Below are 26,548 nucleotides of genomic sequence, written 5' to 3'. Positions count from 1 at the left end.
ATGACGTAACATGCTTGCCTAGTAGATTGTATGTTCGAAAGTCTGACTTCTGTTGGGAATTCGCGTGGTGAAGACTGGGGTAAATCTGTAGATGATAAGAGAACAAGGATTGTCTCAGAAGAAACGACTAAATGTTTCAGACCGGTAACTTCATTTCAACATTGCACTCAGTATACAATGGACGTTCTATGTGACAGGAGAGTTTGCTGATTTTGTGTTAAACATTGGAGAGATCGTCTGCTAGAATCAAAGATAGGTCGCTTCAGATTGCAGCTTCTGGAAATTTGCAAGGTTTGTTGCCTGTTAAAGAACTGGATTTTACACGTAATGTATGTCATGTACATTATATGCAACAACAAAAACACACACAAAGCAAATGGCATCGTCTGTCGACTTGTCACATAAACAAACCTGGCGAGGTATGCATGTACTTTATACACGTGGAAAAAAACGGAACCATGCGTCTTTGTTATTGACAATATGCTTTTGGATATTGAGAAAAATGGCCGACTTCCGTAGCATTATGCTTTGATGATCGGAAGAGACCATTTAATCACAGCCCCCGAATTCCCCCACGTGTTCATGAGAATAGCTATATAGAATCATGTATCCTATGCAGTTCCTGTGAGATTTAGCTGAACGATCTAACGAGACAATGCTCGCTCTCATCTGCTCAAGGTGTGCATGAGTGGGATTCTTCCGGTATATTCCGGAAATCCGGTTTCGTAGTGTCTGTGGTGATGTTTTTTTGGTTGTTAATTATACAACTCCTTCAGCGTCTGTGGGGGTCCCGAGACCCCCCATAAAATTCTTCAGGATTCATGACATTTTTCAGTCCCACCCATGGGTGTGTCTCGGCATGAAAGAGAAAAGCAATTTTGCATATGACTGATATGTTCGGTACAGGATCTGCTTATGGATTACCCAACGGGCAATATTGGGCGCATTGTGTTGGCATTGGTTACAGAAGGTGGGCAACTAATGTACATACTTTGGATGAAATATTTGAATGTCGAGTACTGCATTTCTGAATCATCTCTACAATGTTGCAGGCATGCAAAAATCAGTCCATCACATCAGGTTCATGATGTTTTGTTCTTATCTTGCTTGAATGTTTACATGTGTGGCAAAAGGCTAACTAACCCAATCTATCTCAGCCATTTTATGACTGGGTGATGCAAAAAACCCATCTGGTTTAGCAGTGGTAGTATTCAATTCAGCCCATTTAAAGCTAACAGCCTTGCAGGTTTTTTTTTTCTTTTTCTTTTGTATATTTGTAAGTATTTATTTTCCAAAATGTCCTTTTATTTTTGGTACAGTTTGAAGTAGATATAAGAATATCTCAGCCGATACAAAATATTTCTTTTTTCTTTTAGTACATCTTAAAGTAAATTTTAATTTCAATTGCACATACTGCACCCTCCCTTATGTATTTATTACCTTGACCCAGAGATTGGTCAGGTTGCACCCATGATTTAGAAAACAATTTGCTACGTTCTGGTAGTTTTACCCACACGTTGGTGCGCTATGCTAAGACCTCTATGGTCTTTTTCTTCTTCGTTTGTGGGCTGAAACTCCCACGTACACTCGTGTTTTTTGCACGAGTGCAATTTTACGTGTCTGACCGTTTTTTACCCCGCCATTTAGGCAGCCATACGCCGTTTTCGGAGGAAGCATGCTGGGTATTTTCGTGTTTCTATAACCCACCAAACTCTGACATGGATTACAGGATCTTTTTCGTGCGCACTTGGTCTTGTGCTTGCGTGTACACACGGGGGTGTTCGGACACCGAGGAGAGTCTGCACACAAAGTTGACTGAGAAATAAATCTCTCGCCGAACGTGGGGACGAACTCACGCTGACAGCGGCCAACTGGATACAAATCCAGCGCGCTACCGACTGAGCTACATCCCCGCCCTAGACCTCTATGGTGAGACCACTCCTTCATTTACTTGTGTGTGCCTCATCGCTTCACAACTGTAACCGTCTCGCACTCAGACAAGGCGGTGTGATAGTCCGACTTAGCTTTTTATTCACCATAAAGTCAATCGCATGGCAAAAAACCCTGAAACACATGTAAATAAAATAATGAAAACATTGTGTTCCAGTACAATAAAGTTCTAAGATTGTAAATCAATAAAATAGTTTACCTCATTTGATTCACATTAACATTAAAACAAATTACGGCTCTCACATGTATACATATACATCAAATATTCCATTTAGTTCGGCAACATTGCTTCACTGAGAAATCATACAAAACGGCATACACGTAAATATTATATGTATACAATGCAACCAATTTACAACATCAACATGTGAATCTGACATGCTGAGAATAATTTAACATGAACTCCATTCTTAAATAAAGAATGTCACACCGCAATAATAAATATCGCATACCTCAAAAATACTGTAGTCGTAGTTATGAGGGTTTTTCACTCCTCAGTCTGGCCAGTATTACATCAATTATTACTATGTGCACATCATATATGTAGACAATGAAAATAAATATCAAACTCAGGTATTACACAAGCCAACTCTTTGTTTCCAATTATAAAAATACATCATGTGCCTTCTTTCAGTAGCAATTGAGAATGACATTTCCCTAGACACATTATTCAAATAGAAAGTAACTTATGAACAACATGAACGCCATCAAAAATAAAGAAGCTGGCTCCAAACTAGTTTATGTTCACATTCCTTCTTTCCAACTGAATTCCAAAGCATTCAAACTGAACTAACTAAACATGTTAGTAATGGTCAATTCATTGATCGCTGAACATTATTGGAAGAAGAAACTAGCATACAATTATAATAAAACAATTTCATTCAACTGTCCTGTCATTCATTTCATTTAAGTCAATCTATAATCTAAAATAAAGAATTCATACTAGCATGATCTCACTTACCAAAACAGCAAAAGGAGCCTTGTACAGACAGGTTGACTTCAGGTGGTAACAGCTAACAATGCAATGACACTGACAGGTGACAGCATACCAAAAATGCAGTGAGCTTAGTTCACACTAAAAAAAAGTATTCTTCCAAGCCAGGATTGGCTACAAAACTGCCAATGAGAGTAGAGTTTTCATAAGCCAATGAAAACTTGCCATACAAACAATAGGCACTTCAATGAAGCATATTTTAACAAATAATAAGCAGGCAACTGATTCCTGCACAGGCACATGAAAAGATTATTCTTTTAAAGGACACAAACAAATGAAGTTATAAGTCAAAATATAGTGCCTGCCACACAACAATTTCACCAAGCATCGTGAGGGCTTCTAAGAAATGAAAATAGAATGATGCTGCTGTTTTTTTGCTGTCAAATGAACTCACTTATATATATCAAGTCTTATATCGCGCGCGTATCTCCAGACTCGGACCCAAGGCGCAGGGATCTATTTATGCCGTGTGAGATGGAATTTTTTACACAATACATCACGCATTCACATCGACAAGCAGATCGCAGCCATTTCGGCGCATATCCTACTTTTCACGGCCTATTATTCCAAGTCACACGGGTATTTTGGTGGACATTTTTTTTATCTATGCCTATACAATTTTGCCAGGAAAGACCCTTTTGTCAATCGTGGGATCTTTAACGTGCACACCCCAATGTTGTGTACACGAAGGGACCTCGGTTTTTCGTCTCATCCGAAAGACTAGCACTTGAACCCACCACCTAGGTTAGGAAAGGGGGGAGAAAATTGCTAACGCCCTGACCCAGGGTCGAACTTGCAACCTCTCGCTTCCGAGCGCAAGTGCGTTACCACTCGGCCACCACTTATGACTGAAGACATTTCTGTGTCGACTGATTCTGTCTCTGCTACTATTGATTGTCATTCGCAAAGCTTGCCTTCCATTACTGCTGTTTATGTTCATGTTACTCCTGCTTCTTTTTACATAGAAGGGGAATCGAGACGAGGGTCGTGGTGTATGTGTGTGTGTGTGTGTGTCTGTCTGTCTGTCTGTGTGTGTGTGTGTGTAGAGCGATTCAGACCAAACTACTGGACCGATCTTTATGAAATTTTACATGAGAGTTCCTGGGAATGATATCCCCGGACGTTTTTTTCTTTTTTTCGATAAATACTTTTGATGACGTCATATCCGGCTTTTTGTAAAAGTTGAGGCGGCACTGTCACACCCTCATTTTTCAATCAAATTGATTGAAATTTTGGCCAAGCAATCTTCAACGAAGGCCGGACTTTGGTATTGCATTTCAGCTTGGTGGCTTAAAAATGAATTAATGACTTAGGTCATTAAAAATCTGAAAATTGAGAAAAAAACCACATTTTTTATAAAACGATCCAAATTTACGTTCATCTTATTCTACACCATTTTCTGATTACAAAACGATATAAATATGTTATATTCGGATTAAAAACAAGCTCTGAAAATTAAAAATATAAAAATTATGATCAAAATTAAATTTCCGAAATCGTTTTAAAAACTATTTCATCTTATTCCTTGTCGGTTCCTGATTCCAAAAACATATAGATATGATATGTTTGGATTAAAAACACGCTCAGAAAGTTAAAACGAAGAGAGGTACAGTAAAGCGTGCTATGCAGCACAGTGCAAGCGCTACCGTGCCAAACAGGCTCGTCACTTTCACTGGCTTTTGCACTAGCGGCGGACTACGTTCAGTTTCATTCTGTGAGTTCCACAGCTTGACTAAATGTAGTAATTTTTCGCCTTACGCGACTTGTTTTTTCTCTCATCCAGACTGTTATGGTCGGACTTGTTTTTTGTTTCATTGAATAAAGAATTGTGTGTGTGTCTGTGTGTGAACATTTTCATGTACATTTTTTCTGCACTTGAATTTTTTGTTTATTTTGTACATTTTAAATTAATATTTTTGTTGGGGAGGAGGGGAGGGGGACAAATTTCTCACTCTCCGTCAATTTACAAGTTTTGGTCTCTTTTCTTTTTGTAAATTTTATTATTTAGAACATCTCAGTCCATTCATAATTGTTTGTTTCTTTTGATTTTGGTCATTTACTAATTACAAGTAAAACATTTTCTCACTCTCCGTCAATTTACAAGTTTTGGTCTCTTTTCTTTTTGTAAATTTTATTATTTAGAACATCTCAGTCCATTCATAATTGTTTGTTTCTTTTGATTTTGGTCATTTACAATTAAAACATTTTCCAGCAGATATCTCAGACCTTTCAGATTTTTTTGGTCTCTTTTCTTCTTGTACATTTTTAAGTTCATTTTGCTTGTCGAGTATCTTGGTCGTTACTAATTTTTTTCTTTTCTTTTTGTAGACTTTGAAGTCAATTTTATCCTGCAGAATATCTCTGTTCATGCAGAATTAGTTAGGGCAGTTCTTTTCCTAGACTTCCAAGTAGTAACACTCTTTTTGTTCCAGAATATTTTAATCTAAACAACGAAGTGACTGTGGTAAGATGAACAAAGCTAAAAAACAAAGGAATACTGTACCAAAGCTAAAAAACAAAGGAATACTGTACAGAATATTTTAGTTTATACGTTTTGTTTTTTCTGTTATTCTTTTTGTTCATTTTAGGTAAATTTGTCCTGTTGAACATCACAGTCTGTACAGAAGTTTGTGTCGTTTCTTTTTTTAGATTTTCAAGTAAAAAAATGTTTCTTTAGAGTATCTCATTCTCAGTTCATGCATAATTATGTTAATTGTTTTGGTCTCTTTTCCTTTTCGCACATTTTCAAGGAGTTTGTTTATTTTGCAAAATATCTCTGGCTGTATTGATAAGAAGACAGTACACAGTCAGATACCGCAAGCTGTGTGACTAAATGTTTTTATAAATCTTTTATCATCAACTCATCTTTTTTTTCTGAACTTTTATCATATTTTACCTATTCACTGTATTGTGTGTGTGTGTGTGTGTGTGTGTGTGTGTGTGTGTGTGTGTGTGTGTGTGTGTGTGTGTGTGTGTGTGTGTGCATTCTTGCGTGTGTGTGTGTGTGTGCTAGTGCATATGTATGCGTGTGTTGTTGTGCATCGCCATGAGTTCATACGAGAAGGGCCGATGAGTAAGTGTTCATCATTATGAATGTTATCTTGCAGAATTTGAAGTGGAGCAAAAGACGATCACTGCCATGGGAATACAAGCGGTCCTGGACGGCGGTCACATCTACATGTACGGAGGGTTTGTAGGCAACATGGTGGGTACGCTGTCCCGCCTGACGCTCCCAGAAGACATCTGTGCCATCTTCAGTCACGACGAGTGCCAGAAGACGCTTGGCTGCCATATCTGCGGAAACGCTACGGCTGGCGTCTGCTTCACCGCTGGCAAACGGCGAAGGAGGCCGCTCGAGTGAGTGTTGAGTGTTGCCTGTGATGAATACGATCAGAAAAAAGGGAGATAATGATAATAATAATGAGGGTATTTATATGGCGCAAATCCTAAAATGGTTCTAAGCGCCTTACAATCAATCTTAGATATTATAATCTTAATTACAGCAACAATACACTTGGTTTTTTTAAATAAAAAAATCCCAAAAAATCTTTAAATAAATCCAAACACAATCACGTACACAATGCACAATTCAAATAAATCGATCGTTATCAACTACAATCACAGATCATCGCGACACATAATGATATGACACCATAGAATAGAAAGGAAAAGAAACGAGAAGAAAAGGAAAGAAAATGCTCATTTGTATGGATGACAGATACCAGGAAATATTGAAAGATGTAAAACTGACATCACTGGTGTTGAGTACATCATTACAAATTGAGACAGGTTGCAAAAAATACTTGAACTAATAAATCTGGTCAACCATGGAATGAAAGTCGTTAGTTCATTCCAATTGCTTCTTATTGTATCAGGTCCCAGGAGGTTGGTTCAGCATAGCTCTCACTTGCTGTTGTCTAAATTTAAAGCACGCATTTCCCTTTGTTTTCTTAAAACAGTCACACAGAACCCTAACATCACCTACCTTTATTATTGCAGGTGCGCCATGCAGGACTCGAGTGAGTCGCATAAGCAGTGCGGCGCCCACTGGTACATCCATCAGAACTGCAGCCGCTTCAAGTCTTGCTCCCAGTGCCTCTCCAAGTACCCACAGTTCAAGTCTGCGGACCAGGTACAGGCATGTTCTTAGCATTTAAAGGAAAGAGAGAATGCTTACTGTCCTACAGGCTAAATATTACGCCTCTTAAGGACATGATATGGGTTATATGATTCGAGTTTTACGCCCTCACGGCTTTTGATGTATGCGTGACCGTCGCGATATAACCTTGAATGGTTGAAAACGACGTTAAACACCAAATAAAGAAAGAAAGATGTATGCGTGTTTAGGTGGTATTAGCCATCCGCACTTTATGGTAGAATGACCAAGATCTTTTACGTGCCATTGTGGTGACACTCAATCAATCAATCAATATGAGGCTTATATCACGCGTATTCCGTGGGTACAGTTCTAAGTGCAGGGATTTTTTATTTGTAAAATTTTTTTTTTTTTAATGCAATTTATATCGCGCACATATTTAAGGCGCAGGGATTTATTGATGCCGTGTGAGATGGATTTTTTTTTTTACACAATACATCACGCATTCACATCGGCCAGCAGATCGCAGCCATTTCGGCACGGGGGTGGGACATGGCTTCCGTCTCTTGGTTTGCACAAAAAGTTGACCCGTGTCCGTCCCGGCCCGAATTCTTAGCATTTACAGTGGAACCCCCCTTTTAAGACCCCCCAATTTAAGACTTCCTCCCTTTAAATTAAGACCCTGTTTTCTTAGACTTTCTGTTCATAACCTCTGTAAATGTAAACTCCCTCCGTTGTAAGACCTGCTTTTGTTAGTTTTTTGGAGGTCATGGGGGGGTTCCACTGTATTTCAGTTCGCAAATTTGCTGAAATGGTCATTCAATATTCGGCAGTTTTGGGCAGTCATTGGTATCATTTTTATCCCAGTATAAAAGGTTTGACAGCGCAGCTGAAATTGCTGCAAAGTTGAAGATGATTATTACAAATCCTTGTGTTTATACAGTGGAATCGGGCGGGGATGTAGTTCAGTCGGTAGTGCGCTGGATTTGTATCCAGTTGGCCGCTGTCAGCGTGAGTTCGAACCCACGTTCGGCGAGAGATTTATTTCTCAGATTTATTTCTCAGAGTCAACTTTGTGTGCAGACTCTCCTCGGTGTCCGAACACCCCCCGTGTGTACACGCGCAAGCACAAGACCAAGTGCGCACGAAAAAGATCCTGTAATCCATGTCAGAGTTCGGTGGGTTATAGAAACACGAAAATACCCAGCATGCTTCCTCCGAAAGCGGCGTATGGCTGCCTAAATGGCGGGGTAAAAACGGTCATACACGTAAAAGCCGTGGGACTTTCAGCCCATGAACGAACCAACAAACAAACTACAGTGGAATCCCCTTTTTAGACGTCCAGAAATGTGAGAAATGTAGGCCTTATACAACAGGTGTCTTTAAAGCCATATGTACTCGATGACTATACACGCTAATTGCTTTACCAACAGCTGGAGACATGCTAAATTAAGTTCCCTGCAAAATATTGTGGTCTAGGACCCCTTCAATGTTGAGATATGTTAATTTTCATTTTGATCTGGATCGTCCTATTTATAGATTTGCCAACAGAGGTAGCGTTGACGCAAGGGAAATAACTCCGCGTCTTTGTTTACATCCAAAGTTTTTGAGACTCTAAAACAAGCTGTAATGCATGTATATGGTCCGCGCATGGCGACATATCGTCATTACATGGTCTTATGGTGCGTTTGACATCGATTATGGGCAAACTACACTTTGTAAACACGGGAGCGCGTACATATGCCTTTAAAGTGGGGGTACATTTACACAGGTTAGGAACAGAAAGCGTGTGAAAGCAGGATCTGAAAAGACAGGGAGTCTTAGATTGGGAGTTCTTTTTTTTTAATTTTTTTTATTCTCTTTTTGTGATATTTTTTTTTTTTTTTTTTACATGCATATGCTATACATTACAGGACATCACCTAAACAAAGGGAGTTCTTAAAAGGGGGGTTGCACTGTAATAGAATGGGAGACTGAGTGACAGAGGTTAGCCAAGGCCGTAAAGATGAGACCAAAAAGGACATAACTTTACACACACGTTATGAGGCATGCGTTCTTGGCATACATTTGAGAGTCCAAAATTAGAGGCCTCCGAAACAGAGTTCTCGCGGAGAGTCTAAAAATCAGAGGGTGTTTAAACAGTACTTTCAGAGAGTCTAAAATCGGAGGGTGTTTAAACAGTAGTTTCAGAGAGTCTAAAATCTGAGGGTGTTTAAACAGTAGTTTCAGAGAGTCTAAAATCAGAGGGTGTTTAAACAGTACTTTCAGAGAGTCTAAAATCTGAGGGTGTTTAAACAGTAGTTTCAGAGAGTCTAAAATCTGAGGGTGTTTAAACAGTAGTTTCAGAGAGTCTAAAATCGGAGGGTTAAACACAGTACTTTCAGAGAGTCTAAAATCAGAGGGTGTTTAAACAGTAGTTTCAGAGAGTCTAAAATCGGAGGGTGTTTAAACAGTAGTTTCAGAGAGTCTAAAATCGGAGGGTGTTTAAACAGTAGTTTCAGAGAGTCTAAAATCGGAGGGTGTTTAAACAGTAGTTTGACTGTCTACCCACAGCGGTGCCAGTGGTGCACCAACTGCCCCAAGGGCGCGTGTATCCCCATGAAGGCGTCGTGTCCCAGTGACAAGGACTGTCCCCTGGATCAGCACATCATTCAGCAGCTGGGGACGTGCTTCGAGTACCTGTGTCCCGCCTCCGACTGCCAGATGTGCTCACACCTCGCCAAGTGCCTGTGGACTCGACACTTCAAGCGATCCAGTGAGTATGGAGGAGTTGTGGTTTGCAATAGAATGGGACATGGGTGTTACTCTTCTGGCTTTTGCCGGATTTCCGGTTTTTGAAAAAATCTGAAGCCGGAAATTCCGGTTTTCCGGGTTTTCAAAACAAGACAAACAAAAAAAGCTTTGTTTTGCTAAGTTGAAATAACAAGCAGCGGTTCCGATCCGACTTTTGACACCGGTTCGCGTGCTTTCTCGGTTCGCTCCCTTGGATTTGCCGCCATCTTGCTTATTATGATTTGGTTTCGTCGGTGTCCAGAAACTTTCTTTCAAACTTGAGCATTTTGGACCCCTGCCTTTCAGGTTTTTTGATTTTTCCCAGTAACACCCATGATGGGAGCATAAGCAGATAGAGAAACTCCCCCGAAAGCGGCGTATGGCTGCCTGAATGGCGGGGTAAAAACGGTCATACACGTACAAACCCGGTCGTGCAAAACATGAGTGAACGTGGGAGTTTCAGCCCATGAACGAAGAAGAAAAAGAAGATAGAGAAACATTGGCATTAAAGGGTCGTTGTTGCTGTTGACGCGTGGTGTCTTGGTATTGAGATAACTTCCCTGAAGGATTTCTTGTGTCTGTTTTAAGGGCAAGTCCTATCATATCTTAACAGACAATGTGGCTGTGTTTTCCATGGAGATCACTGAGTTTGGATGCGGCTGCATGACATGGATTTCCATTCCAGAAACATTGCGGTTTTTTCGCTCTGTTGAAAAATGTTTTGGCTTGCTCTGTGAGTGGGGGAGGGGGGGGTGTGTGTGTTCAACAAGCAAAGGGCCGCAACTTTCCAACACCAGGCGTTAACAGGAAGAATAGAGGGGCTCCCATGCTTGTGTCCCTTTGTATGCCTGCGATGGGAGAGAAAATGTGAGAGGCCATCGTCATTTCAGCTTTAGCATACACTGGTTGTCATAGCTGAGTAACTGGTTTTTGTTCGATGTATTTTTTGCCTTGAAGTTCATACCAGTCAACCAGTTGTATCATTGTATTGCAAATCATGTCCCTAATAGGTCCCTAATACGGGACGCTACGTTTTGAATGTGAATGTCATTGCTTTCAGTCTCGATCGCGGATTATCTTTTTTGTGTGTGTGAAATGCAGTGCGTTCAGTATCATTTTGTGAGTCTGACGGATTGACTTAATGTATTAATTTTGCTTCACGCAACTTGTTTGTTGTTGTTTTTGTCTCAGTTATTTGTATGCTTTCTATGCCCATTACAGTTTTGCTCGTTTGTTTTAGAATGAAATTGTAAAGTGCCTTGAGCCAATTGATGGGACTGGCGCAATAGAAAATTTATTTATTATTACTATTATTAAATAGAATAACCTGTGAAAATATGATTAGTCTGTCCATCCGGTTAACACAACGCTTGGCGCTGTGACTGATGAGCTGTTCTGCTTGCAGGTGAGATAGGACGCTACTACAACAAAGACCCTGTGTACAACTGGAACTGTGTAACTCGAACCCTGCGCCCCATCTCTGCCACCACCTTCGTGGGCTACCCGCCGGGCGACTGCCCCAAGCGGTGCTACCAGCACACCAACTGCACGTCCTGTCTCCTCTCCCACGGTGTGGAGGGCGGCTCGCAGATGTGTTTGTGGAGCGAGACCCTGAGAGAGGTACGTCAACCAAGATGACATGATACAGTGGAACCCCCCTTCTAAGACCCCCCCAATTTAAGTCTTCCTCCTTTTTAAGACATTGTCTTCTCGCATTGTTTTGTTCAGAAGCCTTGTAAATTTACCCCCCCATTAATTTTAGACTCCCTCCTTTTTAAGACCCAATTTTTTCAGATTTTGGAGGTCTTAAAAGGGGGGTTCCACTGTAGTGGTGATAAAGAAGGGTAGGGAGGGTAGGAATAAGGGTCTGTTTGGAGTTCGTCCCCACGTTCGGCGAGAGATTTATTTCTCAGAGTCAACTTTGTGTGCAGACTCTCCTCGGTGTCCGAACACCCCCGTGTGTACACGCAAGCACAAGACCAAGTGCGCACGAAAAAGATCCTGTAATCCATGTCAGAGTTCGGTGGGTTATAGAAACACGAAAATACCCAGCATGCTTCCTCCGAAAGCGGCGTATGGCTGCCTAAATGGCGGGGTAAAAAACGGTCAGACACGTAAAATTCCACTCGTGCAAAAAACACGAGTGTACGTGGGAGTTTCAGCCCACGAACGCAGCAGAAGAAGAAGAGGGTCTGTTTGTTGAGGGATTTGGGAAGAAATCCAAAGCAGACAGACGACTTACGTTTCGAAATCAAAATCGAGAAAGATAAGTTTATGGAACATTTCACCATGAACAGAATGAAACATTCACAATTTATTTTTGTACATGATTAAATATCCTGTAAAATAACCGTGCTTGCTTTAGATCGTATAAATGAGAGGTGATTTCTCTCTCCTGTCTGAAACTTTTTTTTCATTGTATGGTAGATCATTTTTGCGGCCTGCTGCTTGGAGAAATTTGCAGTTGCCAGGCATGACATTTTGCCCGAGAAGGGAAAAACTTCCAGCATGATAGCATGATGGTTTGACTTACTCTGCAATATTATAGCAGTGTTGTGGCTAACCACCTTTACCCTCACCTCACCAAGCCTTCCATCCTTTTCTTTTTTTTTTCTTTTTTTTTTCTTCTTTTTTTTTCTTTCTTTCTTCTTCTCCTCTTTCTCTTGCTTGTCCCGACGTTTGTACCTTGTCCCAATATGCTTTCACGCTGCCCCGTCCCAGTACTCACTGCTCCATCCACACCCGAATTTCGATCCTTTTCAGTGCCTTCCGCCAGTTTACCTCCCTCTGCGCTGCTCCTTCGGTGAGTGCGGCTACATCTACAATGGGGGTCGCGCCGACCTGTGTCCAGTGCCTTGCCACCAGAAGAAACAGTGCCACCACTGTATCACGACGCCGGGCTGCGGCTGGTGTGCGCTGACTGACATGAACGGCCAGGGCGTCTGCATGAGAGGGGGGCTGACAGGGCCGTCCATGGGTAGCTGTAGTCAAGGCAACATGAAGACCGACATGGGACACACTATCAACCATTTAGGTGAGGTGTAAACACACAAATGCACCCACGCTTGCACACACACACATACACACAGAGTCTCAGGGATGTCAGTGAAACGCAGCACGAAAACATGTCCTTCATAATCTCCCCCCCCCCCCCCCCCCTTTGTTTTAATGCAAAATGCATCAAGTTGAACTAAGTACCCCATTTTGTGAGGACAAGTAAGTCATTGAAATGCTGGCTGAAATATTGACAGTCTTGTAAATTTTGTCTTCAAATTGTTTCACAGATAACCAATTGCAAGTTGTTCTGGTTTCTTTCCTGGTTGTGAATGCAGTGCAGCAACATTCTTGCTGGCGACTGGTTTGACCATCTAGCAATCGATGTAAAAGAAGAAGAAGACTGCATGTTTTTTTGGGGTGGAAACCAACAGAAATAGTGTGCAATACCTGAATGTTAGTGTTTGACTTTCAGGCACGAATCCCGAGTGGAAGTTTGACGAGTGTCTGACGGAGAACGAGTGTAAGAACGGCCACCACACGTGTGACAAGGAAACTCAGATCTGTGTGGACACAGTCACCTCCTTCCGCTGTCAGTGCAAGCCGGGATACATCAAGAATTCAAAGTCAGTGTTGACACACACAGACAGACAGACAGACAGACAGACAGACGCATGCACACACGCATGCACGCATGCACGCACACACACCAATCCAACGCATGTATGCATGCACACACACACACACACACACTCACCAAACAAATGAAAATCCGTGCATGCATGCACATCCGCATCCACACACACACACACACACACACACACACACACACACACACACACACACACACACACACACACACACACACACACACACACACACACACACACACACACACACACACACAGTCTCTCCCCCCCTACTCACATAAACACACGCACGCATGCACGCACGCATGCACGCACGCATGCACACGCATGCATGCACGCACATACACACACACACACACACACACACACACACACACACACACACACAAACACACACACCCCAATCCATCAAACATGCACGCATGCACACACCACACACACACAGTCAGTGAGTTTCAGCGCTGAAGTATGGCACAGTAAGAAACAGAACTGTCGCACACTGCATCATGACCTTCCTCTCTTCTCTCCCCTGTTGCAGCGGTCGTTGTGAGCCAGTCTGCCACCAGGGCTGCATCAAGGGAACATGCGTCCAGCCCGACGTGTGTCAGTGTTTCTTTGGCTGGGTGGGCGACAACTGCTCCGTGGAGTGCGAGTGTCACAAACACAGCAACTGTGAGAGCGTCACCAGGAGAGACGTCTGTCTCCGGTGTGAGAATAACACCATGGTGAGTGCTGGCTTTGCTTTGCTTTGTCAACGTAGAAAATGGAACCGTCTGGTCCTTGACTTTTTCTTCTTCTTCTTCTTCACGTTCGGTTCAAACTTCTTCTTCTTCTTCTTCTTCGTTCATGGGCTTAGGACTCACACGTTCACTCGTGTTTTAGCACGAGTGGATGTTTACGTGTATGACCGTTTTTACCCCGCCATTCAGGCAGCATACGCCGATTTCGGGGGAGGCATGCTGGGTATTTTTGTGTTTCTATAACCCACCGAACTCTGACATGGATTACAGGATCTTTTCCGCGAGCACTTGGTCTTGTGCTTGCGTGTACACACGAAGGGGGATAAGTCACTAGCAGGTCCAAACTGAAAACAGACCAAGTTTTGGACTGAAGAAATAACATGGTTATCCAGGGTGTTAACCTTTGTACATATGGCGATCGTTTTGATTCCTCATTCTCCATGGCACTCTAAGTATTATAATATTATTTTGATCGTCTGTGATTCTTCAGGGTAATCGCTGCGAGATGTGTCGTCGCTTCTTCGTGGGCGACCCGGTGAAGGGCGCCCCCTGCATCCCATGTCGCGAATTCTGCAACAACCACACGGAAGTCTGTGTCAGTCGTGACGAGAACGAAGTACGCATGATGGGCTCCCCGCAGCATACACTGGAGGTGAGATATGTGTTGATCATCGTCTTGTTTGTCAGACATTTGCATAGTTGGAAATGTTTGGAAATAACGCTTTGAAACAGTGAAGCGAACAATTTCCTCTTAAAGACAGTAGTTCACATAGCTTTGATGAGGGGACTGTAAAACTATGGTTTAGTCCATCATAGAGGTGCCCCTGCGATACAGTATCAATGACTACAGACAACTTACTCCAAAATTCCCCACTATGTGACACACTCTGCCAGACGCCAGTCTGCCTGTAAGTCAGAAATTCTATGACAGCCTGACATGTCTGCGGGGGAGTGTGTCATACATGCGGGTGATGGCTGTCCTTTGTACTGAAGGAAGAAGACTTGCCCCAATGGAAAACGTGTTGAATTTGTTCTTACTTATTTTGTTTTAATATTATTTAATATTGATATGTGTTTGTGTGGGTGTGTGGGTGTGTGTGTGACAGTGTGTGTGTGTGGGGGGGTTTGTGTGGGTTTGTGTGTGTGTGGGTGTGTGTGTAGTGTGTGTGTGTGTGGTGTGTGTGTGTGTGACAGTGTGTGTGTGGGTTTGTGTATGTGTGGGTGTGTGTGTGAAAGTGTGTGTGTGACAGTGTGTGTGTGCGCAAGCTGTTGCTATTGTTCATTGCCGTGAGCTCTAGTGAGAAGGGTCAATTAATAAGTGTTCATTATTATCATTATTATTTACTTTTCTGCCCACAGCTGCAGTCACGGAGCCGAGGGCCGAGACGTCAGGAAGCCATGTGTCTCAACTGCCAGCACAACACCACGGGCGACAAGTGTGGCGAGTGCACTGACGGACATTTCCGCAAGCAGGGCCAGCCCAAGACCTGGGGCTGTACTCCGTGAGTCTTACCTGCTTGGCTTGACTTCTGCAAGTTTCACATACCACACACAGCTTTTGGGAGGGTCTGACTGTGGTTATAATTCCGTTTTGTACTGCTTTTGGCTGAAAGTGGGTTCATTGCTTGTCCGTGGGTTTGGTCCCAATTTGCAAGGTTGTTTTTGTACAGTGGAACCCACTTTTAAGACCTCCACAAATCTGAGAAAAAAACCCGCGGGTTAGGGGGAAGAATTTACCCGATGCTCCCGAGGATGTCGTAAGAGGCGACTAACGGATTCTGTTTCTCCTTTTACCCTTGTTAAGTGTTTCTTGTATAGAATATAGTCAGTGTTTGTAAAGATTTTAGTCAAGCAGTATGTAAGAAATGTCAAATCCTTGGTACTGGAAACTTGCATTCTCCCAGTAAGGTCATATATTGTACTACGTTGCAAACCCCTGGAGCAAATTTTTGATTAGTGCTTTTGTGGACAAGAAACAATTGACAAGTGGCTCTATCCCATCTCCCCCCTATCCCCGTCGCGATATAACCTTCGTGGTTGAAAACGACGTTAAACACCAAATAAAGAAAGAAAGAAAGAACAGAAACTCTGGAAAAGTATGGTCTTAAAAGGGGGGTTCCACTGTACTTGGACAAGGCTGCTTTCTGTGCAGAATAAATATTTGTTTCTTAATTAATTTTGTAACAGAAACCTATCCATATAAATATGGCGAGACCATGTCAAGGATTACATTCAGTAATATAGCTATTCTGATGGACACGTGGGGGAATTCGGGGGCTGTGATTGGATGGTCTCTTCCGATCATCAAAGCATAATGCTACGGAAGTCGGCCATTTTTGCCAATATCCAAAAGCATATTGGCAAAAATGGCCGACTTTCTTATCTCGTAACTCCACACTAAATACCCCACTTCCCCTCTGAAGTATTGATGTACAACCCATGGCACTAACATTCATGTAGTCGTTTATAACTGAGGTTGAAAAATTCGCTTCATGACGAGACAAGTATAAATGCCATTCACCCACTGAAACTGAAAACTTCGCTGCATGCCGTCTGCTCGCGTTGTACGGATTAGCTGTTCTCTTCTCCTCCCCTTGTTGCATCCTTGTTCTTCAGTTGTTTCTAGTTTTCCGTTGATGTTGTGTTTTGGTCTTCTTCATAAGTAGTCTTGTTCAAAATTAAAAAAACTCAAACTTCTTTTTGTTGTATACGAATGAACTAACAAAAAGCTGTTTAACAGCTGTGTTGTTAAATCGAGTTTTTTTCCAAAGTCAGTGTGGCTCCTGCGCAAAACTAATGCGCATAAGAAACGGCGTCTGCTATCAAAATCTGAGATCAACGCATCGACGCAAAAACTGTCATTTTGTAAGTTTGGAACAACAAATCAAGGTCAGAACAGCTATATAATCGCTATTGTATTTTCAGTGTAGCAATAGGGTCCGATATTTAGACTCGAACAAGTATAATGCGACTCGTCTTCGACTCGTCGGCATTATACTTGTCTCGTCTAAATGTCGGACCCTATTGCTACGCTGAAAACACAATAGCTGTTACTCTTGTGAGTACATGTATAACTTATGCTGCAACAGTGGATTTGGGACCCAGTCATTTGGCATGTTGACCTTGTGGTCAAGTAAATTGTACGCTAAATGTGATGTGTGTGTCATTCAGGTGTCAGTGTAACGGCCACAGCAACAAGTGCAACAGAGACACAGGGGAGAACTGTGCGTGTCAGAACAACACAGACACCAAGTGTGAACACACTGACGGACTGCAGTGCTGGCAGTTACAGGTCAGTTTGTCTGTCTGTCTGTCTTTCCATTCTTTAGGCTGTCTGAATAATGCAGGATTCTAAAGTTTGGTGGAAGGGTTGACATTGGTGTGTGTGTGTGTGTGTGTGTGTGTGTGTGTGTGTTTGTGTGTGTGTATGTGTGTTCGTGTGTGGGTGTGTGCGTACATGCATGTGTGTGTGTGTTTGTGTGTGTGTTTGTGTGTTTGTGTGTGTGTGTGTTTGTGTGTTTGTGTGTGTGTTTGTGTGTGTGTTTGTGTGTGTGTGTGTGTTTGTGTGTGTGGGTGTGTGGGTGTGTGCGTACATGCATGTGTGTGTGTGTGTTTGTGTGTGTGTGTGTGTGTGTGTGTGTGTGTGTGTGTGTGTGATTTATCTGGGATTGCTTCTGGTCTGATCCCTGTATTTTTTTTTTTATGAATACGTAAAAAGACATACAGCTTGCTGGTTCTGGCCAAATTTCTGCATTCCATACTTTCGCCTAGTTGTCTAAATTTGCAGATCATGACCTAATCCCTCTATGACATATTGCCTATGACTGTTTTTAATGCATGGAGTTTGTTTTCTGCACACACCATTTCATGATAATTTGATCAAATGACCTTTCTTACAACAATAATAATAACAATACTATATTATCCATTAAAATGATACCTCAGAATAGAACATTTTCCTTGACACTCCCAGCCTGCCTGTAAACGATTATAACTTGAACTTTTCATATTACATTGATTCCAGCCTTTATGTCCCATAAAGGTCCTAGGTACCTCAGAGGACGTTAAGCCCTAATAGTAAGTCAGATTCCAGACTCATCCCTGTATTACAAATTGTCTCTCCAGTGCTCTATATGCAAGGAGTATTTCCTGGGTACCCCGACCAACGGCCACCAGTGCTACCGCCAGATGCAGGTCGACCTTGAATACTGCCTTGACCCCAATTCACAAACGGACTGTCTGCACGACCCCGTAGCCCTCCTGGCGGGTCGCACGGTGTTTTACGCAGTACAGCCCAAGTACCTCAACGTGGATATTCGTATCACCATCGATATCACGCAGGGCGGAGCGGATGTGTATTTCTCCAACAGAGAGGACATGTTCCAGGTGTTTGTCGACGGCAAAAACGGCCTCCACTCGGTCATTGTGGATCCGCAGTATAAGGTGAGTCTGCTGTTTCGTGGAGTTTCTACAGTGGAAACCTAAATTTTAAGACTACCAAAATATCTGAGAAAGTCAAGTCTTAAAAAGGAGGGAGTATTTGAATGGGGGTAAATTGATAGAGGTTATGGAAAGAAAATCAGAGAAAACAGATCTGATGAACAAAGGGAAGTAAGCGGTCTAAATGCGCACAACATGTGTAACAGAGCAAGTGAGAGTCGTGCGGTACCAGCCTCCTGGCACTTCAGAGAATAATAAACATTGAAATGAACGAGCGACTTTTTATCCTCATTAAATCATCAAAGGAAACTATTTCTTGAAAAGGAGGAGTCTTAACCCCTTCACTGCCACAGTATAACAGCATTTTGGTATTGCTGTGTGCCAGGGCAAAATTTCGCTTTCTTCGGTTGGTTCACTAATCTGTTCACTGCTCGATCATTTATTGAGATATCTCTTAGATCTTTGGCATGTGTTTTGCTTATACCCTTGGCTATTATAGGATGACATGATCATTGGACTTTGTGATTGTTATAGGAAAAATTGATATTATGACCATTTTTGTAAAAAATTACAGTTTCTGGACTTACACACACACACACACATTGCAGCACGTAAAACCACACAAAACACTGCTAAAACTGGTGTCAAACATCAGGTGCTCACATTACAGCCCATAAAAGTATTCTTCTGTGTGGTAATCCATAAATCACTTCTTGTAGAGCTTCCAAAACACTGTATCGCTTGAAAACAGGTCTACGAGTTGAGGTCCAACTTTCGGCCCCCATTGTGAATGCTATTAATCGGTTCTTCATTTCTAACACGGTTTTCAACACGTGGTACTAACTTATCCGAACGGTCTATGGGAAAGAACTGTGTTTAGAACCCCTACAAGTACTTGGACAGTGGTTACCTCCCATTTAGTTTTCAGAAATGTCCTGAAATGTTGCTGACGCAAATCCCACGTATGAGATACGGTTATGGGCGTACGACAAACCGAAAATGACCACGTACCTAGTACGGGGTGGGCAGTGAAGGGGTTAAATTGGGGGTCCTAAAAGGGGGTTCCACTGTAATACATGACGAATGGTGAGTCTAATAAGGATTTGTTTCTCTTGTGTAGAATTTCATGAACTTATATTTCAAAGTCGACTACGCGAAGTATACTTTCTAAGCTGGCCGCATAAAGCTTAGGCACTGAGTTTTCGCTGAAAAGTCTTCGCGAAGTCGACTAAGCTTAAAGGACAGGCTTAACTTACCTCTTCTTTCCAAAATGTCTCCTCAGGTGGACATCAACAGTCGTCCACCAATTGACGCCAATACACGACATCGCCGCAGCACCAGCAATGACATCTCAGCCTTCGGTGACTACAGCTTCGAGCACGTGCGCGCCAGCAGCCTCAACACCTACATCACCGTCAGCCAGAAGAACACCATCCTGGTCGTGCGCAACGTGCAGTTCCGTCTGGTCATCACGCTGCCGGAGAAAGACCACAACCTGCGAGTGTCGCGTTTCTACATCATTGTGCAGAGCCGCGAAGACCCCACGGCCCTGGACGACCTGGGGAGGGAGAGGGTGGAGGACAAGACGTACGGCGTGCTGTACTTCCGCCAGGACCAGCCCCACATCGACCTCTTCGTCTTCTTCTCAGTCTTCTTCTCCTGCTTCTTCCTGTTCCTGGCGCTGTGCGTCATGCTGTGGAAGGTCAAGCAGGCCTTTGACGCGCGGCGCTCGCGACAGCTACGGGAGCGTGAGATGGAGTGCATGGCGTCGCGACCTTTCGCCAAGGTGCTGGTGCTGGTGGAGCCCGAGGAATCAGGGGGCGGCGGGGAGGAGGAGTTTGGCGGGGTGGGCTTTGACACTTTCGGGTTTGGGTTCGGGGGCAACGGGAACAGCTTCATGTCCACCATCTATCACCGACGGGGGCGGCTTTCGCGTCCCATGCTGCGTCTTCACCACCACCCCATGGAGCTCTCCCCCGCCCACGCCCCGCCCCCACGGACTCACAACCTCAGCGTGGTTCCCATCGCCGTGGAGCCCACGGATGACGGGATCGCGGCGGTGGGTACGGTGTTGTTCCAGTTGCCGGGTGCGTCTCAGGCACCGTGTCACTTGTGTATGGGGTCCACGCTGACCATGAGGATTTCCCCACCCCAGTCGGCCCACAAACCCACACAGAGACGACGAGCTAGCTCCTCCCCCTGCTGACATAGCCACGCCCCCTAGCTGGGAGAGCTTTTTGTGTGTGTGTGAAGAGTCATTTTCTTCTGGTGTACAGTTGAAGTGAGAATGCCATGCAGCATATGTCTGTTTAACAGGGTGAGAATACCACGCAGCATATGTCTGTATAACATGGTGAGAATGCCAGGCAGTATATGTCTGTTTAACATGATGAAGTCTGTTGTCATCATCAAATGGCATGCAGTGGAAATGAGATCGCCAGGCAACGTGTGTCTGTAAAACATGGTGAAGCCTGTCATCATCTTGCAGCGCGCACTACAAACTACACTGGAGATTAGAAAGCCAGGCACAATGTGGCTGTATAGCATTAGCGTTGGGTGGAGGAGAGTGCACACAATTGACGTGTTTACCCGGCAGGTACAGTCGTGGGTTGAAAGAGTGAAGAGACGAATGAGAAGAAGAAAAAGTGAAGAAGGAAGACCGTGTTAGAAGAGCTAAAATTAAGGCGCCTCTCTGTTCTGTCGGTAAAAGGGTACGTGTGGTCTGTGAATACGTACGTGTGTGTAGCTTTATTCAGGAAAGCACAGAACAAAATCCACGCTTGCTGTTAGGTTTTCATTGCTTTCCCTTTCCGGAAGCCCAAAACCTCACCTTGTCTGCTACTGATTTTAGATTTGAATTGCAGCAGAAGAGAACTCTAGTTAAAGGTGACTGGATTTTGACAGAATCTCACCACTAGCGTCAGTGATAGCAGGAGTGTGAGAAACAAGAAAACAGCCACTTTGGATCTGATATTAAAATGGTTTTAGTTGCGGAGCGTTGTGATGAGTCGGAAGAGACTGAAGATAATCAAGATAGTGATTGACAACAAGGATTATGAGGAAAAAGAGCGGTCAGTAGAAAAGGTGGAAGGAAACTTTACGCACAGAATCTTGTGAAAATCCTTCTGCAGTGTTATTTTGTTTAGTCACAGAATACTTTCCCTCCACATCATTTTATGTTTTGCACATGTATGCTGCAAGGCCAGTTTGTTTGTTTTTAGTCAGAGAACGAGAGGTTTTATTTCCCCCCTCCCGTTCGCTTTTGCCAAAGGAATTCATTTATTATTTTTATTGGAAAGTAATTGGACTGTGATGGCTCTTTTTTATCCTCTGATTTTGGGGGAAAAGTTATGTTCAGTATTTAGGACAGGTGTATGTGTGCTTACACGCTGAATAAGAAGAAGGAAGAGGACTTTATTAGTTTTGACGGCAAAAGCACATGAACTAATTATAGGGTTGTGGTATGGACTACACTTTGTGATCTTCACTACTGTTGTGACAAGAAGGCCAGGTTTTTAACTAAGCCTCTTCTGCAGGAAAATCTATTAGGTTTTAATCAGAATGCGTTCAGTTTTTGTAGGAGCTATTTGTTCAAGACGTGCACAATGTGAGTTTGCTCCCTTGAATTAGGAAACGGACGCTTATCTCCAGCGATCGGACTTCTTACAGGATGACCACAGGACTGTTTGTTAGACATGGTATGATATTAAAAAATTATTATATATATATATATAGGAATAAGAAATGAGAAACCGATATGTGGTAGGTTTATTTGGCTGTGGTGAGGATGGCGTAAGTGCAGTGATTTCACTCCACAGAAATACGGGCATTAATACTGACAGATTTTATGTGAGCGGCCAGGCTTTTTGAGAAGAAGGAATTGCAGTTGTGTCAGTGATACATCATGGCCGGCTTTATATCCTACAACCTTTTTTTTCTGCTTGAAAGACTTTGCTTGTGCTTTTTTGTGTCTGTTGAAATCCACCAGATTTGTCATGATTTCGATGCTTGTAATTAGTGTAAATTACAATTGTAAAGCTGAAAGTTGCATGGATGTGTTTTAATGTTTTTCTCATGGAGATGGAAGCAATGGCATATGTTCAGTCCTGAAGCTGCTGAGCATAGTATTCAGGATTGGAAAAACAGACAGGTGTCTGAGTGTGTTTGCCAGTACAGTTACTGGCGTTTGAACTCTGAGAAAAATCACACTTGGGAACATGCAACTTCTGATGAACTTGTTTCACGCAAAGAGTGACGTCTGAGAACTAAAAAGCTTTGTCTGATGTAACAGTTTGTGCTTGGAGAGATGCCTCTCGTCTTCGAAATCGAACAGACGTCAAGTAACTTCAGGTGGAGTACAGACTGTGTTTTGGAATGTGTGCAAACTTGCCAAGGAGCTTGCAACTTGAACGTTTTTAAATGTGCTTGAAAAATGTGTGCGAGTTTGAACAGTTGAGATGCAAGTGATCCACAAGATGTCATTTTCAGACGGAGACTGATGGACACAACCAGTTTACAGCCAAGTTTGAGGTGTGAGGAGGGTTATAACAGCTAACATTAGGTGGACTTTTCACCAACGCACAGTTCCGTGCGAGTGTGAATCACGCGTGTTTGAGTGACTTTTGATGTGAAACGTTTAAGGAAGCAGGAATTTAGGGCAATGCATGAGTGAAGTTTCAGAAAAGGAGAGCTGAGGAAGCAAACTGCTTACTGTGTATTGAAGCTGAACTTGAAGGTGAATGTATTTCAAGGTGTTTTATTGCACTGAATACACAGTGTTTTTAACGCTTTCACTTTTTTAATCCACTTTCATAGTGACACTGACAGCAGTACTCTTTGTGCTTTATCAAGTTTTCCTTTCATTTCAGATTATGAGATTTTTCTTGTTACGGTTTCTTTGGATTTGTAAACTCTTTTGATATTGTATGCGAAGTTAGCTTTTCCAGTTACAGTTTCTCTGTTAGTGTTAGTTTGTTCAAATGTTGGCTTTTCTCTGCATCAATTTTGAGAAATGCGGTGCATTAAGCAATGGTTTGGGCGACTTGAGAACTTACAACAAGTAGGCAGTGGTCCTGTGTGACCTGCGATGTCAGGCCCCTCCGATGAAAGGACACCTCTCAAGAGAGAACTCCTTCTGTTGTCCCTATGTCCATAAACTTGACCAGAGTATACCTGTCATGACAGGCCACCTGCACTGTGGGGACACTTTTGGCTGGTCCTGTGGGTGTTGGCTGGTCCTGTGAGTGTTGGCTGGTCCTGTGGGTGTTGGCTGGTCCTGTGGGTGTTGGCTGGTCCTGTGGGTGTTGGCTGGTCCTGTGGGTGTTGGCTGGTCCTGTGGGTGTTGGCTGGTCCTGTGGGTGTTGGCTGGTCCTGTGGGTGTTGGCTGGTCCTGTGGGTGTTGGCTGGTCCTGTGGGTGTTGGCTGGTCCTGTGGGTGTTCTTTCATTGCAGGCACCACTGTAGATCCTTAACACCCCCATTCCACGCAACGGTAGGGCTCTCACACACTGAGTTGTTATACCCACATTCCACACAACCGTTCTAGGTCCCGTTCCCGTACCGACCAAGGACGGCTGCCACTATAGTCAGACGCTGCTCAAAGATGCCAAAAACGGCCGTTTGTATGTATGTGTGTATGGGGCGATTTATATAGCGCTTGACGTTCTCTAAGCGCTTTACATATTAATTTCTGCCGTGTGAGATGGAATTTTTTACTCAATATATCACGCATTCACATCGGCCAGTAAATCTCAAGCCAATTAAGGCGAATATTTACTTTTCACGGCCTATTATTCCAAGTCACACGGGTATTTGGTGGACATTTGTATCTATGCCTATACAATTTTGCCAGGAAAGACCCTTTTGTCAATCGTGGGATCTTTAACGTGCACACCCCAATGTAGTGTACACGAAGGGACCTCGGTTTTTCGTCTCATCCGAAAGACTAGCACTTGAACCCACCACCTAGGTTAGGAAAGGGGGGAGAAAATTGCTAACGCCCTGACCCAGGGTCAAACTCGCAACCTCTCGCTTCCGAGGCAAGTGCGTTTACCACTCGGCCACCCAGTTCGAGCAGCGTTCCATTGTTGTGGCAGCCGTCCTTGGTCGGTACGGTGACGGGACCTAGAACGGTTGTGTGGAATGGGGGTGTAAAGAATAGTTTGATAACTACGGTGGAACCCCCCCCCCCCCCCCCCCCTGATTTTCTCACATTTCTTGAGGTCTTGAAAGGTGGGTTCCCCTGTATGACATTCTAGGGCAACAGTGTTGTTTTCACACTCAGAGGACTCGAGGTCAGTGAGACTTGGATGGAAAATATGCATGGGTCCAAATGTGCCAGCCACAAAACTTGTTCTGTCAGAAGACCTCCTACATCAGTACATGTCAAAGCTATCAGACGATCGGACAACTGACTAGCCAGGGATCAAACCAATGGGTCAGATCAGAAAAATAAGCTTCAGTGACTGAAGTCCAAGGCCTGAGAACAACACTGCTGTAAATAATAACAAAGAATAATGCAGTGCTGAACTAAAATTCTCATGCAAAGGAATACTGGGCAGGTTGCAGAGCGAGGGTAAACATAAAGGAGCCTTTAGCTCAGCCTTGGGTTCTTTGCAAAGGAATACTGGGCAAGTTGCAGAGCTAGGGTAAACATAAAGGAGCCTTTAGCTCAGCCTTGGGTTCTTTGCAAAGGAATACTGGGCAAGTTGCAGAGCTAGGGTAAACATAAAGGAGCCTTTAGCTCAGCCTTGGATTCTTTGCAAAGGAATACTGGGCAAGTTGCAGAGCTAGGGTAAACATAAAGGAGCCTTTAGCTCAGCCTTGGGTTCTTTGCAAAGGAATACTGGGCAAGTTGCAGAGCTAGGGTAAACATAAAGGAGCCTTTAGCTCAGCCATGGGTTCTTTGCAAAGGAATACTGGGCAAGTTGCAGAGCTAGGGTAAATATAAAGGAGCCTTTAGCTCAGCCTTGGATTCTTTGCGTCTGTGATAACGGCTCAAAGACCGGATCAGTATCCATGGAAGCATTTGAAACACAGGCGTTTGTGGAGGTCATTAATGTGTCGCCGTCGCCATCTGTTGGTTGGTTGATAGAGGGGTGACAGCTAAAGGGGCATCATACCTGCTTGTGACCCAAGACAGAGGCCTAGGAACTACATTGGGTATACCCACTTGCCAGTGTTGTGTTGGGCATCATGTTAACTTGTGAGTAAAAAATGTGAGTGTCAGGATTTCTTCATAATTCATTTTACCTTTACCAAGAAAAACAGTGAAGCATCGTTTTTCAGTTAGTTTTTGTCCTTTAATGCTAATTCGATCTAAGCCAAGTGAAATACAGCGAGGCATTTTTTTTATGAGAGGTAAATTAAAATAAAATCACAGTCGGAAACTGGGGAAGGACCATTTGTTCTTTGTGGGATGCTTCAAGTTTACATAATTGACCTGAAAACTGCAGAGGCACACAGGGTTGTGTTCACTGTTCAGATGAAGGCAAGCATGGCCACAGTACTGTCATTTAAAGTTGAAGACTTTCAGCAATTACTTATTAACCAGGGTTTGAATGAAGTCGGTGAACATGATCATGTACGCGGAAAGTACGGTACCTTTAAGAGTTGCCGTTAGGTATGATGCCCTTTTTCTCACCAACCTACAGATGTGATGACATTACATATGAGGGGTGATCAGTAAGTACTGACAGTTTGGCTTCCCCCCTGCGGGTTAGGGGGAAGAATTTACCCGATGCTCCCCAGCATGTCGTAAGAGGCGACTAACGGATTCTGTTTCTCCTTTTACCCTTGTTAAGTGTTTCTTGTATAGAATATAGTCAATGTTTGTACAGATTTTAGTCAAGCAGTATGTAAGAAATGTTAAGTCCTTTGTACTGGAAACTTGCATTCTCCCAGTAAGGTCATAT

General features: G+C 43.2%; 1 protein-coding gene across 1 annotated transcript in view; it reads left to right on the top strand.

Moving 5' to 3' along the window:
* Window positions 1-26,542, top strand: part of LOC138948999 (multiple epidermal growth factor-like domains protein 8) — a 75,061-nt gene extending 48,519 nt beyond the window's left edge. The window contains exons 25-36 of the mRNA XM_070320693.1: window positions 6,052-6,301; window positions 6,944-7,076; window positions 9,594-9,795; window positions 11,218-11,432; window positions 12,576-12,846; window positions 13,282-13,432; window positions 13,995-14,181; window positions 14,687-14,848; window positions 15,556-15,698; window positions 17,368-17,488; window positions 18,322-18,639; window positions 19,919-26,542. Of these exons, the coding sequence (XP_070176794.1) occupies window positions 6,052-6,301; window positions 6,944-7,076; window positions 9,594-9,795; window positions 11,218-11,432; window positions 12,576-12,846; window positions 13,282-13,432; window positions 13,995-14,181; window positions 14,687-14,848; window positions 15,556-15,698; window positions 17,368-17,488; window positions 18,322-18,639; window positions 19,919-20,842 (3,077 nt within the window). The 3' untranslated portion in view covers window positions 20,843-26,542. The remainder of the gene's footprint in view (window positions 1-6,051; window positions 6,302-6,943; window positions 7,077-9,593; window positions 9,796-11,217; window positions 11,433-12,575; window positions 12,847-13,281; window positions 13,433-13,994; window positions 14,182-14,686; window positions 14,849-15,555; window positions 15,699-17,367; window positions 17,489-18,321; window positions 18,640-19,918) is intronic.
* The last annotated feature ends 6 nt before the right edge of the window (window positions 26,543-26,548 follow it).

The sequence above is a fragment of the Littorina saxatilis genome, linkage group LG15 (assembly GCF_037325665.1).
Source record: "Littorina saxatilis isolate snail1 linkage group LG15, US_GU_Lsax_2.0, whole genome shotgun sequence".
Taxonomy (NCBI): Eukaryota; Metazoa; Mollusca; class Gastropoda; order Littorinimorpha; family Littorinidae; genus Littorina; species Littorina saxatilis.
The sequence above is the reverse complement of the archived record's forward strand: the minus strand, read 5'-3'. Positions and strand labels throughout refer to the sequence as shown.